General features: G+C 39.6%; 1 protein-coding gene across 12 annotated transcripts in view; it reads right to left on the reverse strand.

The window, feature by feature from the left end:
- Positions 1-649: 649 nt before the first annotated feature.
- RBM39 (RNA binding motif protein 39) overlaps positions 650-14,806 on the reverse strand; it is a 29,624-nt gene continuing 15,467 nt past the window's right edge. For 9 of the 12 annotated variants that reach the window (XM_079321304.1, XM_079321303.1, XM_079321300.1 and 6 more), the window contains 9 exons: positions 14,311-14,448; positions 12,730-12,795; positions 11,516-11,720; positions 11,234-11,311; positions 5,690-5,722; positions 4,714-4,789; positions 4,461-4,566; positions 1,737-1,815; positions 650-1,645 (listed from right to left, as the gene is read on the reverse strand). In XM_079321304.1, coding sequence (XP_079177430.1) covers positions 1,545-1,645; positions 1,737-1,815; positions 4,461-4,566; positions 4,714-4,789; positions 5,690-5,722; positions 11,234-11,311; positions 11,516-11,720; positions 12,730-12,795; positions 14,311-14,448 — 882 coding nt within the window. In that variant the 3' untranslated portion in view covers positions 650-1,544. Of the gene's footprint in view, positions 1,646-1,736; positions 1,816-4,460; positions 4,567-4,708; positions 4,790-5,689; positions 5,723-9,501; positions 9,683-11,233; positions 11,312-11,515; positions 11,721-12,729; positions 12,796-14,310; positions 14,449-14,806 lie in introns of those variants that run through there. The other 3 variants (XR_013776274.1, XR_013776275.1, XR_013776276.1) reach the window with 3 other exon arrangements.

Here is a 14,806-nt window from a genome sequence, read left to right on the forward strand (position 1 = left end):
GCAGAAACACAAATTTACCACTCAAAGCCTGTTCTCAGATGAAGCACACCTAGAGAACAGCTCTACTTTTTCAGCTGTGTTACTATTCCCAGGATCCTGCAGTCTAGCACAGCTACAGCCCCAGGGGCTGCAGAGCACAATACCACAGGAACACCAGTAGCACTGGTGCCTGCCTCACCTGCACCTGTTCCTGAGGAATATTCTGTTCTGCCTACTCTCTCCAGCATGGTCTTTTCTTAGTGGTTAAAAAGGCCAGGGAGATGGGACAGGGGTAGAAAGGGCAAAGCACAGGGGCAAGCTCCCTCTAGGAACCATATTGAAAGCCAATATAACTGACTCCTGCAGTCCCAGGACTCCCAACTATTTGTGAAGGATGGGAGTTGAGGTGGGCAGGAGGGGGTCATCTCTGGACTGCACTTTTAAGCATGCCTGAGGCTGTGCCCAGATCCTCAGCAACCATGACCACACCACACAGAGTGCTGGGAACAGCTCCTGCATGTACTCTGAGCACATGATATCCCATCATATACCTGAATACTGTGCAGTGGTATTCCAAACATTGGGCATTGCACATCATCACTCACCTCCAGGCCTAAGCACACACTGCTTAAGTGACATTAGGAGAGCAGAGAAATAAAGCTCCATGAAAGCCTTTTTAAGAGAATTTTATTTGAGTGGTTCTTACAAAGATTGTTGCAATATGAAAGTCTTTGATAGAAATATCAAGCTGTCTTGTCAAACACACTGAAGTAACCCAAAAATATATTTCAGAGCTCACAGAGCTTAAAAAGAGCAAAGATTATATGCAACCAGAACAAAACACATTTCTGTATTTCCTACACACTTTCAGACTTGGCTGAAATCCTTCAGCTCTGCCCCACTGCACACATGGAAACTCATCTGGAAATGCAGAGATGTTTTGTTTGGAAACTTAGACACACCTCACAGTATTTACAAAGAAACTTTTACAGATACAATAATCAAAAGTTACCATCAAGAAATAAAACCCTTCAGTCCTCCTATTCTTATCAATTATTCAGCACAAAGCAAGCCGAGTAGCTGTCTGCAGTCAGCCTTCAGTAGCTTTTTAGATTTTCCATTTCTACAAAAACACTAAATATGTCCCTTCATCCAGTCTCTCTCTGATACTACACTTAAGCAGATCACCCATATTTAGTGAAATGTAAAATGTCTTTGCTGCATTAAAAGAAAGGCTTGTGAAACATTAAAAATGTCATTATGTCCCATCTGCCTTTTACAGAGTACTTGTTATCTATGAGCTACTTCTCAGTTCCTACGGATCACCTCTGTCAATGTACAAGAATTACAAGGCAGAACAAGAAGTCAACAGCTTTGTATACAGTGGAAATGCTAGTTAGGGAGAATGAACACACTGCATTTCTGCTTACTTCATTTTATTTTTAAAGATAGCAGGAAGTGTACACAAAATGACATTAAATCCTTTCCTTTAGTTTTATCTAAATAAAAGATAACTCAATCTTCCTCCAAAAAATACCTATATACAAAACTGACTAAAGTAATCTTCATCGTCGAACAGGAACCAGTAGTTGGGTTGCAGTCATAGAGTCTGGGAAAAGGCTGTGGTATGTTGGAAGAGGTACATACGCTGCTGTAATCATTTTACCTAATCACAAGAGGAAAAGAAGTTAAAAAATCAGTGTTTGGTCATTTCTGTAACAGATGGCTAAATGTAGGCATGTACATGGAACACTCACCTGCAAACCACCTCCCATGCAAAGCATTGACAGCTGCAATGGCAGCAGCGATGGAGGGACATTTGACATACACATTGCCCTGCAAGACAGAAAAGTGCAGCCCATGAGGAGTCAGAGAAACTTGCCCAAAACTGCTCCTCAGCCACTCCAGACCTGGCTGTGACAGAGGCACACATGCTCCACTGGGCACCCACTGGCATTCCTCAATAACACAGGATGAGCACAAGAGAAGGGGACAATGGTACTGGCAGGCACTACTCCACTGTGGCAGTTACTGCAGCATTCAATTTTTCTAAATAGGATTTCACAAGACACCCAAACATGCATTTGACCAATCACTGAGCCATGGATGGCTGATCTGCTCCTGAGAGCCTTTTAGAAAGAGGATTTAAAGGCTCCTAATCATTAACACCATGTGAAAGAGCAAAAGGGGTCTGGCTGCCCCCAAGGCAGCTCAGCTGCTAAGGTCTATAAGCCACTAACCTCAACCATATATGCTTCACTTAACATGCAAGCTCACAGCCTGGATTTCACAGGAAACAAGCACTCCCCACTGCCCCACATGGGAAGGAGAAGCATCACTTCAAGGGAGATTAATACCACAAATATTCTCCTACATAAATATCAGCATGTCTGTCTTTACTTGAAAAAGAACTGAGGCAAAGGGAAAATCCCATCCCAGCAGGGCAAGAAAGAGCCTGAGATGGTTCCCAAGGTCAATGACAGACTGATCTTTGAACTTCACCAGAGACACCTGGAGTTTCCCATCTGCAGATGAAGCACTGTGTCTCCCTAATCAAGAGAACTGCAACAGTCATCCAACAACTCCAAGACACATGTATGCCAACAGAAATATGTGGCATTTTTTCTGGCTGCCGGCTTGAAACCAGACCATCAGTAATACCCAAGATCAATTCTAGCTGAAACAGATTTTTCAGGAAAACAGCATATAAAAAAAAAAAAAAAAACCCCAAAAAAACCCAGCCTCTCCTTAGCAGCTTTAGTCAGACTGTATTAACACTTTCCACTGCAATCTAACTCATTCCTTTCTCATGGGGTGAACCTGAGCTTAGGGACTGGTGATTAAGGCACTAAGCAATCAATTAACACATACAGCTCTGCTCTCCGCCTCCTCCACAAAGGCACCCAAGCTGCTTAAATGCCCAAATGAGGTGCAGAATACAAAGCTGTGGTTTTCCTTAACACACAGCAGCACAGATAGGTGCTGAGCCATGCACTCAAATGGGACTGCAACTGTTTCATCCACAACAAATCACATCCTCATATGCCTGACAGCCCTCAACATGGAAGTTCGTCTGGGACACAGCCCTGAAGGTTCCCTGAATCTAAGCCTGAAAAACAGAACAGTACAATTGAAACTTTATCAGTGGGTATTTTATGTCTGGGTCACTGCTGTGCTACTCTATGACAAAGTTTCATTTTTTATGAAATGTTAACTCATTACATAGTCGCTTATAGTTTCTTCTTTCAAATCCACCCGCTGAGGTGGAACAGAATTTTGCAGCTCCACGTGCTGAGAACCCAAGTGAGGTATCTTGAGAGCTGCTGTAGTTTTGCAAATGGTGTTTTTTGGGGGGTTGTGCATTGATTATTTTTTGTTTGATTGTTAGGAGACTTTTTGAAGGTGGGAAGCATTCAGGGTTGTTGGTTGTTTGGGTTTTTTCCTGTCAAAGAACACTTCATTTTCTCTAAATAACAAACACATTGTGGGCAATGTTTCTGCCTCTCATCAGTCCAAAGGTCCAAGATCACAGCTCTGATCTTGAAGATTACAAGATGCCAGGTAAGGCACCATACTGTTTTATGTGCTAGACTGCAGCTCCTATCTAACCTCTCAGTAACCCACACAAAATGGTTTCAGGTGACACTGCAGCAGCTGTACAAGACAGTGCTGGTTGGTGAGTACCAAGTGGATCACCATGGCAGAACAATCTCCACCTAAGCACACCATTAGGAATATGGGTCTCAGCCTTATAACTTAGCATGAAACACAAGAGGACACTTTCAGGGTCTGATGGATAACCCAACTGTGAAACCAAAACCACCTGAAAACTGAACTTCTGTTTGGGCTGTGATTTTTTTTTTTAAGAAGGGTTCAAGATAGTTAATCTATTTACAGACCTTCCAGACTTGATACATTTTAAGAGCTGAAGAGCTGAAATACAGAGAAGAGGTAATCATTCTGGGGATTATATAAACAAAGTGAAGTCAGAAGAAAAATATATTCACCAGTTTAAGATGAGGCATGATCTGAAATTCAGTCAGCAGCAGCAGTCTTTTATTCTAACTCCAGGCCCTCAGACTGCCCACTGCAAAGCTTTAATGTCATGAGTGACCACAACTGTTTCTAAGCATGGGATGAGGCACACATTTACCTGTACACTGTAATTCTGTTGGAGCAAATGCTCTTTCTACTAAAGCCTGTGCTCTAAAAAGAGGAAACAGAAGTCCCTGACTTGTGGGAAAGGCACAGGTTAAGAGAAATGCCAAATGGCTGAACTGGAACTTCAGCTGGTAAACCTCCAACAGCAGCACCAAAAAGCTGCTCATACACACATCCAAGTTACACACAATGATTCACAACAGGAGAGAATCACCCACATTCTACATAAACAAAGAAACTTTGGTACAGTTTAGGAAGAGCCCCATAATTGTAATGCTCCCCCTAGACAAAAAAGAGCAAACCCCCAGAAGCAGGCATACCTGAGCTGAGTTTTTGTCAACGTAGATGTGGATAACTCCTCCATGTTTGTTACATTCCTCAATCACATCATCCTTAATTTCTGTGTCCCAGCCAGCTTCTTCTTCACTGTAGAGGGGAAAGAAAACAGGACAGAGATAACATTCAGATAAAATACACCCCCAAAACCCATTAAACACATTCCTGCAACATTCTGATTTCTTTCTGACATGTTAAAGCCGTTGACAAACACCAAACAGATGGTAAATCACTTACGTTTGAGGATTAAACATGTTGGAAAGCTGGAAGCACTGTGTTGCAAGTGGCTGTACAGAAGCAGCTGCAGCCAGAACTGTGGTAATGGAAAAAAAATCCATTAGCATATCTAAGAACCTGCTATGCATGGCTCTAATTTATTCAGCATAGCAGAAACAACTCTGACTAAACAGAAACTGAAGGCAGGAAAGCAAAACGCAAAACCAGACACTACAGATGATAGATACACTAAAACTGATCAATAGAAAAACCAGCACATTATGAATCACAGTTGAAGCTGAAAAGTAAAAATAAAATGGTATACATTGATTTTGGCAGATCTTCCATTTAAACATTAAAAGGCATGCATCTAAAATGTCTGTCTGAGTTTCATGTCAGCAGCACCTTTAATGTTTTGATCCTCATGGAAACCCAGCCACAGCTCAGGACAGTCTTACTCCAATTAACTGCACAGCAAAAGACAGATACTTTGGGGAATTCTTAAAACCCGTTCTAAGCATGTTGAATTATGTTTCAAAAGTATTCCTCCCTTGAAAATGCAGACTGTAGGAAACATCTGAACAACTGAAATTGCCCTTTCCCGATTACTGTGAAAATCTTACTTGTCATATATTGCTGCTTACCATCTCAGTACATTGCATTAAACCCTGTCCCATAGGCTGCCATCAGTGGAGCCACAATACAGCCCCTCCCCCATATACTTCAGACATTAAGGGCTGTGCAGTCAGACAATGAGTAACTTGGAGACAGTAAATCCGAACTCCTGATTCTCAAGTGACTCCTCTAAGGCAGGGAGAACACTCCTACCCAACCACAAATACCAGCCCACGCATGATTGGCCACAGACAACTACCAGGATGATTTCTCAGGTATGGGCAAACCCTATACCAGAAGCATTTCCCTACAGACTCCAGAAATAAAACCTATTAAAAATGACAAGTCATAAAATTACAAGTCATATCAAATGTTAGTTTACCTTCATTCTGCTGAGACAGTCTCGTTTGTAAATCTAAAGAAAAATACAGAGAAGTTAATTAGTATGCTAGCATCACTGTATCATCACCTGCCAGCCAGGTTGTTCAGCTTGTATTTCTGTAGTTAAGAGCTTATTCCAGTCTCACTGTTCCTCTCTAGTTGTGAATAGTTTCACTAATTTCAGCTTCCCTTGTGTACTTGACATGATTCCATGACCACAAAGCATTTAAAAGAGAAACAATACCTTAAAAGGACAGACATGACCATGCCCTTTAATTCAACTGATCACTCATGTATCACTCCCAACTTGCTTTTGCTGTGATTTTCAGCTCTTCACATGACATGTTTTACTCCATGACAAATTAATTGCAGCAATTCTGACACACATTAGAGGTCTGACATCTTTACTATCAGAAACCAGTTAAGCACATAGCTATCCAAACCTGACATTCTTAAAGCAGTTAGCAATTTAATTTCAAGTACAATAAGACAATATTTCATCAGCTATCCTTTCATATAGACAGCATAATGGTACAAGTAACTTCAGTATTTTTCAAATTCAGAACGCTTTCAAATGTTCAGAATATGTAATTTGCCTAGAAAACATTATTTACTTGTTTAACAACATACACTTGTCCCAATTCAAAGTGAAAAGAGCAAACAAATGCAGACTTTCTAGTCAATTCCAAGTATATTACTTTAATACTTGACATCTTTGAACTAACAGAAAACATAAGAATTCAAGAACTGTAAGCATCAATCAACTGTAACCTTCAATCATGGTTCCATTTATCAGACACTAAGTGTGAAAAGACTGAAGCAAACATCACTTTAATTCGCTTATTTACAGAGTAGCACAGTGATGAGCACCAAGTAAGCTTCCAAGCTTGCCTGGAAATACCTGAAGGCCCCAAATATCAACATACTTTTCCCCTTTCTAATCAAGCCTCCTCCACAAAACTGAAGAACCAATAGGAATAAATGCTTTCACTCTAGATTTTCTTCCTGTGCCTTTCCAACTGCCTTGCAAAGAAGAACACATACTGGGAACCACACTGAAAAGCAAGAGCTGGAAGGAGCAAGCTCTGAAGGCTTAGTTGCAAAAAGAGTTGGCTATGTTTGGCACAGATCTGGACACAGCAAGTCCGAACCTCCACAGGATAAGAAATATCACAAGAGCAAAGGCTGCCTTAGCCTGTACTATCTGCAGAAACTGCATGGTGTTGGCCAAATCTGTAACTAATTACCTAGCTAATCAATACTTCGACTCTTTGGAAAACAAAGGCGTTCTAAAGAAATTTGCAAATGCCTAAGCTGTCTCAATTTAGATGAGGACAGACACTTTTTCTGCTGTAATTCTAATCCGTCATGTCCAGCTGAACTTGTCTATGTGGCCCTACAGCCAAACACTCCAGAACTCCTGCACCTAACATGGTAAACCTGCACATACCATCAATGAAAATTCTGTCCAGGGCCAACTAAGATCTGTTCTAAGCACAGCAAAGTCAGCTATCACTACCTTGTGCAACAGTTTAATAAGTTAATTATCTACCACCTTTGAAACATAACCTGCTGCCCACCATATCTTTTATCAACTAACCACATTCTCTTATCGCTCACAACTAAAAAATGGTTCTTTCCTCTCACTTCTAAAATCACCCGGAATTAAGAAATTCAGTGTCTCTCTTTATTGACAACTCATGTTTCCCTACATAGAATTTTAAATAGTATGTGGAAGCTAAAATTAATAGATCTGCCAAATTCAGATCCAAATAACTTTTTCAGTTTTACGTTCTTGTGTATCAGCTATAAGAGCAGCAAGTTTAGCATGATGGGAGTACATGCTTAGCGTACAGAGAAAGCAGAAATACAGACATATATATCAAAGTACTTTGTGTCTTAAAATAAAAAGTTCATTTTGAAATTCAGATGGCTTTAAATAGGCCAAAGCCTGCCAAATATTGACCAGTGTACCGAGTCATTTACTTTGAACAGAGGCCAAATGGATGTCCAGGATGATAATACCTATTCCTCCTGCAGCACACCATCTCAATCTTTTCCATAAACAGATAGCTCCTTCCACAAGTAAGGAATGCTTTGTCCCACAAAGCATTAGAAGAATGTTCTATAGGCTGCTTATTTTAAATTTCCTGTGTTCAGAAAGAACAGAGTACACAGCTATACCTGTTCAGCTTCAAATTCTTTTTCCTGCTGGAATTTTCTCCATAGGAAAAACAGCCAAATTCTCAGGTGTCCCCTAAAACTAATTCTTTACCTTCCATGCTTTAGTTTGATTTGACTCCCTCTCAAAGACAGATTATCAGAAGTGCTTGTGGATGTATACATCACACCTCAAATGCTCAGGTGTACTCGCCTCTAGGAACACAGCTGATATTTTAACAATGCATCATGCTCCCAGGTCGTATTCTGGCACTGATAAACTAAGTGTTCAGGTATTTTTCCCCTCCTTGGCCATTTTTTCACTGCTAAGCTCCCAGACTTTATGACTGGAATTTGATTTCATCCTGAAGAGGTGAACAATAAACAAAACCCCAAGAATTTCTTGTCAATAGTATCTAGGCACTTATTCACCTCATTCCTACTGCTGACCATTTTCATTCATGTAAATATTACAGAATACCAGCCCAACATCTAAACTTCAGCTTTAACAACAGCCTCCAACTTTCCCAGCTTTCACATATAAAAAAATGCTTCTTTCTCTGAGCCAGCTTCTTGACACACCTTGTATTTCCTACATTAGCCACTTCTCCAGTTTAGTAACTACCAAATGACAGGAGTATAAAGATCAGCAAGAAGATGCTCCTCCTCTGCCGAGCAAAGGCAGTTTTATCAAAGACTGTTGGTCTTTAAATGCAGTTTCTGGCAGTATGCTATACTTTCATAACATTCTCCAGCTGACCCTTCTTCAGTATGATTTCTGAAGGAGCAAAGTCTAGTCAGTAACAGGACCAGAATCTGGCTAGACCACATTCTTCTTCAAGTGTATGTAATTTAGAGTCACATGTTTCAGCTATATACCATATCACAGACTTAAAGCGTTTATTGACAATACCAGAGATGAGACCTCCTGTTTCACATAGGTATTCCCTCACTCATTCCACAGGAGTTTTACTCCTCTGAATTGTTTACATTAGCCTCTTACTTTTAGATTTGTTTCTACCTTGGGAGTAATTTTCTTTGTTTCTGAACCACATATTGCTAGCTTACCTTCCTCAAATTCCAAACTTTATTACAAACATCCCCACTACAAATTGAGGCTACAAAATACACAGAAACATCTTAGGAGTAGTTTTTCATTCACCTGTGTCCCACTTCCTTTTTTTTCCTTCAAGAGCTGATAAACCTTCATCTATTGCTTTCATGACTTTTACAACATCTAACTCAATCTGTTTGACAGACAATTATCAATTATCTTTTTATCTGTTTCCCAAACTAAAAGTACAGTTTTATTATCAGTCCTTTTTCCTGTTCTTCATAGGCTGTGTGGTTATTCCTTATTTCTTTTGAGGTAGCTGATCACCCACGTTTAGGATGAAGCCCACACTAAAGGGGACAGGACTTTTTCTCTCTGTAGGATACAGATCCAATAGAGGATTAACAACGTGAAACAGAAGACACTTTTCACATCCTGCCTGGTCAAACACGTAAGTTGCTCAGACCAGATGATTTGCCTTGTTTCTTCAACCATCAGTTAGACCTGTTTGTGTATCCTTCTATTTAAATGTGAGCAACTCATGATCCCTCAAGTCAATGGTCATTTCTATTCTCATCCATAGTATCTTCATTACTTACCAAATTGAGTTTAAAATAGCATCCCCTCTTCATGAGTCAGTGAGTGTTTGATGAAGAAATTTGTCGGATATCACATCCAGGAATATCTGGGCCCCACCATTATTACTAGCAATTCTTCTCCAATCTGTATCGGGGAAGTTAAAGTCTCCCACAATGACATAATTCCTGGTAGTAATTTTCTCTAACAAGAGTAAAGAGATCTTTAATCCATAACCAAATCTCACTTTGGGGATAGCTCATGACTCTACGGCAGCAAAAAGCTTTATCTTTTTCCAAAGTTACTTAAGTTGTGCAGGTCTCCATTATTCCTTTTATACAATACAAGCGGAATGAACAATACTACCCCTACGACTTTTGTTTCTACAGTTGCTAAACATGCATATTCTTCTAACACCTGTATTCAGCCTTATCATTTATTTCTCTCAGTCATGTTTTCCCATGCTGATTTCATCCTACCTGAACTGTTCAGCAGCATCAGACATTTTTGGCCATGTTCTTGATTTAGTGAATTTGGATTTTTTTGACCTTGCTTGTTTTAAATGCAGGGGAGAAAAAGGAATGGTGTTTTTTTTTAAACACTTCCCATTTCTAATTGCCAACATGTATTTCTACACAAGACTACCACACCACTTTATAACCATTAATGTTGATCTAACTTGAGTGGTAGTGGTGGTTACCTTTCCATCTCTTTCTGGACTAGATACACTTTTTGCTCACCACTGTACGTTTTTCATCCTTCTCAGACAAGCAACATTTTTCTGTCACTGGCCAGTTCCTTTTCCTTCCAAGGGGACATCTCTAGAACAACTCTTTTATTATATTCTTTAAGCAACTATCTACAGCTTCATATGTATGCTATTCTTAAGATAGGCCTGAGTCATGTTACTGAAGATCAGGTGCCATCTTATTAAGTCTGAATCACTTCTATCACAAGCTCTGCTGGAAGGCAAACAACAATGGCACCTTTTCTTTTCTACTTTCCTGACATTGCTCACACATACTGGCATCTGGTTATTTGTGACATTCTGGACTCTTCAACCACTATGACAGTTTTACATCCTTTATTCATAGTATTAATCAAAAGTAGCAAAAAATAAGTAACCTTCAGGGAGGTTACTCCCTGCTTTAGTTCTGAAGACCCCATGAATAGTTTGTTTTTCAGATCAGCCGTGAACTAAGCAGCAACAATCACATCCCTCAGTCTCATTCCAGCATACTCATCTGTAGAATACACATACAACTACAGCCAAATCCAAGCAACACACATATTCCCTGACATAAAATGCCTTTCCTTACAAAGACATATGCTGTAAAAACACTGCTGCCATCTTTGTGATGTGTCCCTCATAAAGTCCTAATAAACTTCCTGCCCCTCTTACAGCTCTGTTTCTTTAAGAAAGAGGTCAATCCCCTTCCAATTCTGAGCCTGCCATTTCTAACAGTCAACACTTACACTGCAGTAGAACAAACAAATCCCCGCTAGCACAGAGAATAGTGAATAGATAAAGGTTTGGGATGAAAAACAGCAGATTTAGAAAAATACACAAAGTGAATCACACCCATCCAAATTGTGATATACTGCCACTAGTTATTTGCTTATGAATTTTCAGTGTTTTACCATTTGTAAAACATGCTGCAGTACCTGTGTTCTCATTTTAAAAGACAAAAAAAACATAGTTCAGTACCTCCTGCCTCAAATTTAAAAAAATACATATAGGCCGTAATTTATTACCTGTCACAGCTCCAAAGGCCAAAGACCCGCTCATCTGCAGAGCCTGCTGTGCAGCTGGAGGAATCTGCAAACCAGTACCTACAAGAGAACACAGAGAGACCTTGGAGCAAGCCCTTTCACTCAGTTAGGGATGCAGTAACAGAAGTATCAGAAATCTTCCCACTGTCAAAAAATAAAAAATACCACGCATTTTAAGTTTCATACATTGATCCTAACATTCTGCAGAGTGTTTTAATTAAAATTCTGCAAACTTCTTCACACATTTATTATCCAGCAGTATACCTTCTGCGAGTCTTGCCATCAGCTGAAGGCGACCAGTTGTTCCCAAGTCAATTCCAGTCCGTTCCAATTCATCACTGTCCAAAAATGAGCTAGCACTGGAAGCATCAGTACGCTCAGTTACATGTCCGACCTTCATTGGCCTCCCAGCCAGCTCAAATCCATTGAGTTGTTCCAGGGCCTTTTTGGCACACTCAGAGTCTGAGAACTGTAGATTGCAAAATCACAAATTCAGTAATACTTGCCTACAGGACTCAGCAATACTTCTACTGTATGTAATATCCACAATTACAGAAATAGGAGAAACCCTGTAAGATAACAGCAACAAGCTGTAAATGTGTACAGTATTTTTCATGTAAACCAAACACACTCATATTTTGGTATTTACTTTCTCATAGTTAGGTACTATATATTTAAATATATTGTTGAAGTTTAGCATCTAGATACTCCAATCAACAGAAGTCATGGCTGTGGTACTCCTTCAAGAGTGACACTCAATTCCTTTGCAACCTTACAACTGCCATGGTATTTACTGGTTATTCATAACAGATGTTCTGCTTTATGCTGCGAAACATCAAAATTAACATACAAGCATTTTATCAGTGTTAAAACCATCAAGTATGAACTATATAGTAAGTTTGGTTTCATTTGTGTCCACGCGCCAGAGGTCCCAGCCGAGACTTTTTTCCCCATGACAAAATGCCAGGTCAGCCAAGAAACTCAAGTTCACAAAATTGTGTACCTGAGGGTAAAGAGGAAAGATGTTTTCAACTGAAAGTTTCAGCCTCTAAAATTTTATTCCCCCTAAAAATCTCAAATTCAATTATTTTCCGCTATAAAAAAACTATGTCTTTACTAGTACATTTGCCTGCAGAGGACAGCATTTGCCTTTGCAGGCACTGACTACAAAGGAAACTATTTCCATCTAAACACATTTATTGCTCATGCCCAGACAACTATCAGAAACAAAGAATAACATCAGTGCTACATCCTGCAACATGACACTTCTAAATTAAGATACACAGAGTTAACAAGTAGCAACTCAGTAGCTCCTGTGCATATGTAACAAATTTAGATTATCTACAGTTCATTATGTTTAAACTGCCACTATATAACCACAGAGATATACACTGGAAGGTTCATATAGAGAGATACTCTCCAAAATGGGAAGGTTACATTCAGAAATTGTCTAAGTAGACCGACAATTCCAGTCATACCGTAATGAATCCATATCCTTTTGAGCGTCCAGTTTCACTGTCCATCATGAGCTGAATACTTTCAATCTAAAGATAAGAATAAAGCTACTCATTTTCAGACATTTTAGAACAAACCCCAACATACCAGAAGACAACATGTAAACAGCCATGTCAAATACACACACATGAATGTGAAACTGTTACTTTTATTTTTTAAATTAGTTTCTCATTCCTTCCTCATTTCAAAATTGGTATACAGAGAGCTAAATAGGTACTTGGATAATAAGACAGAAGCAGGTAAACATAAGGGTTTTGAGCTCATCTACAGGTAGAGGCTTGGTCCTGATGCAGAATTCTAGCAGAGTGAGCACACAGATATGATTAGATTGTAACTGAAACACACTGATCATGGCACCTCATGTGCTGAAAAACTCAGTTTTACTAGCTAAAGAATCCAGTTTGTATGACTGACGAGGGTCTTTAAGAAAAAGCTGTATATTTTAATAACTACTGGTACATGAGAACTCCTAGAAGTTTACAGTTGTTGAATTTAAAACACATTGCTGTGTTAGCCCTTAGCCAGAAAGTAGCACTGGGAAGGACTGGAGTATAGTGAATAAGAAGGAAAGATCTTCACAAGTCTCCATATAAGCCTCCTAAACCACCTTAACCCTACGATGGAAAAGAACAACCCCAAATCACCAGAAGAGCAGCCATTTACACATTAAAATGTAATCAATTGTAGCAATTTTCCAGGGTCTTGCACAAGAGACTTGAAGGGACGTGCATACTGAGTCTGAATAAAGCGTGTGAAAAGCATATACTCTATGTATCTGAGGAGAGTTCATATCCAAAGACAGTAGGCAAAAACCTCAAGCATGTTGAGCATCTAATTTTTCTCTTACCTAAATGATTTATACCCCAGTACTGTAGAACAGTAGGGCTAACACATTTTAACTCCATAGGAAACTTTAGGTTTTATCTGCTCACTTCCATAATTCTCTCTACATAAACTTATTACCGTGCTGCATCCTGCTGCCCAACGCTCAGGAGTGAGAATGTGTCCTCTGATGAGTATACATCAGAGATGTATACATGTACTGTTAATTCATGGTCTTAACATCAGCTAAAGCTGCAGCAAAAAGTCATCAGAAATGGATGATAGACACTACTATTCTCAGAGACCTCAGCCCCAGTTCTGTGTTTTGCACTTTAAACCATGAAATGGGGCTCCCCTTCACAATTCTGAAAAGGAAAGATATACAAGTTGCCAGAGCAGGATACAAAAAAGATAATTTGTCTGGTTTCAGAGTACTTTCCCCCTGTTCCCTAATTTCAGGTATTCATTGAATTCTGAACTTTTCAAGATCTGCCATTCAAATTCACTGGACACCACCACAAATCCAAGTGCTCATCTGCTCTCCAACGTTACCCACATAACTAAGGCCTGTGGATGCATGAGCACAGCAGTGCAAGAAAGACAAGTGTTTTTGTGAGTATGAAGCTGAATTATTTCAGCTTCTATATCAGAAGATGATAGTGCTCTACAACTAAGGTAGATTTTTCAAATAAACTAATACAACATGCCAAAATAAAGTTTACCCTGCCAAATGGCTCGAAAATTCCTCGAAGCATATCTTCAGTTATGTTGAAGTGTAATGATCCCACATAGAGCCTCATAGGACCAGCACTGCCCTTCTGCAGATTATTTGCCATTGCTGCTGCTCTGTTTTTCTCTGCCTGAAGAGAAAACAAGAATTCACCTTTGATAAGAAATTATGAAAAAAACTCCAACGTAAGAAGTAAGTATCTATCAGAACTAAACTAGAAGATTCACCAAACATACAGAAGCTGTTGCAGGATCTGCAGTCTATTCATCAGACTTGACCTGAAGAGCTACAAAGGTCATGACCATGACCAAGTAGAGAGACAGATTCCTGTCTCTTCCAGAAAGCCTTCCAATTGAACAACTTCATGCAGAATTGTGGCTTCTACCTAGTAAATTATTTGGAAAGCATACACAATATAGCCTTCACTTTTGCAACATTGCTGCTCTGAATAACTTTAATTTGCCTCTTATCTATGGGAAACAAAAGTA

This window comes from Erithacus rubecula (assembly GCF_903797595.1).
Source record: "Erithacus rubecula genome assembly, chromosome: 18".
NCBI lineage: Eukaryota > Metazoa > Chordata > Aves > Passeriformes > Muscicapidae > Erithacus > Erithacus rubecula.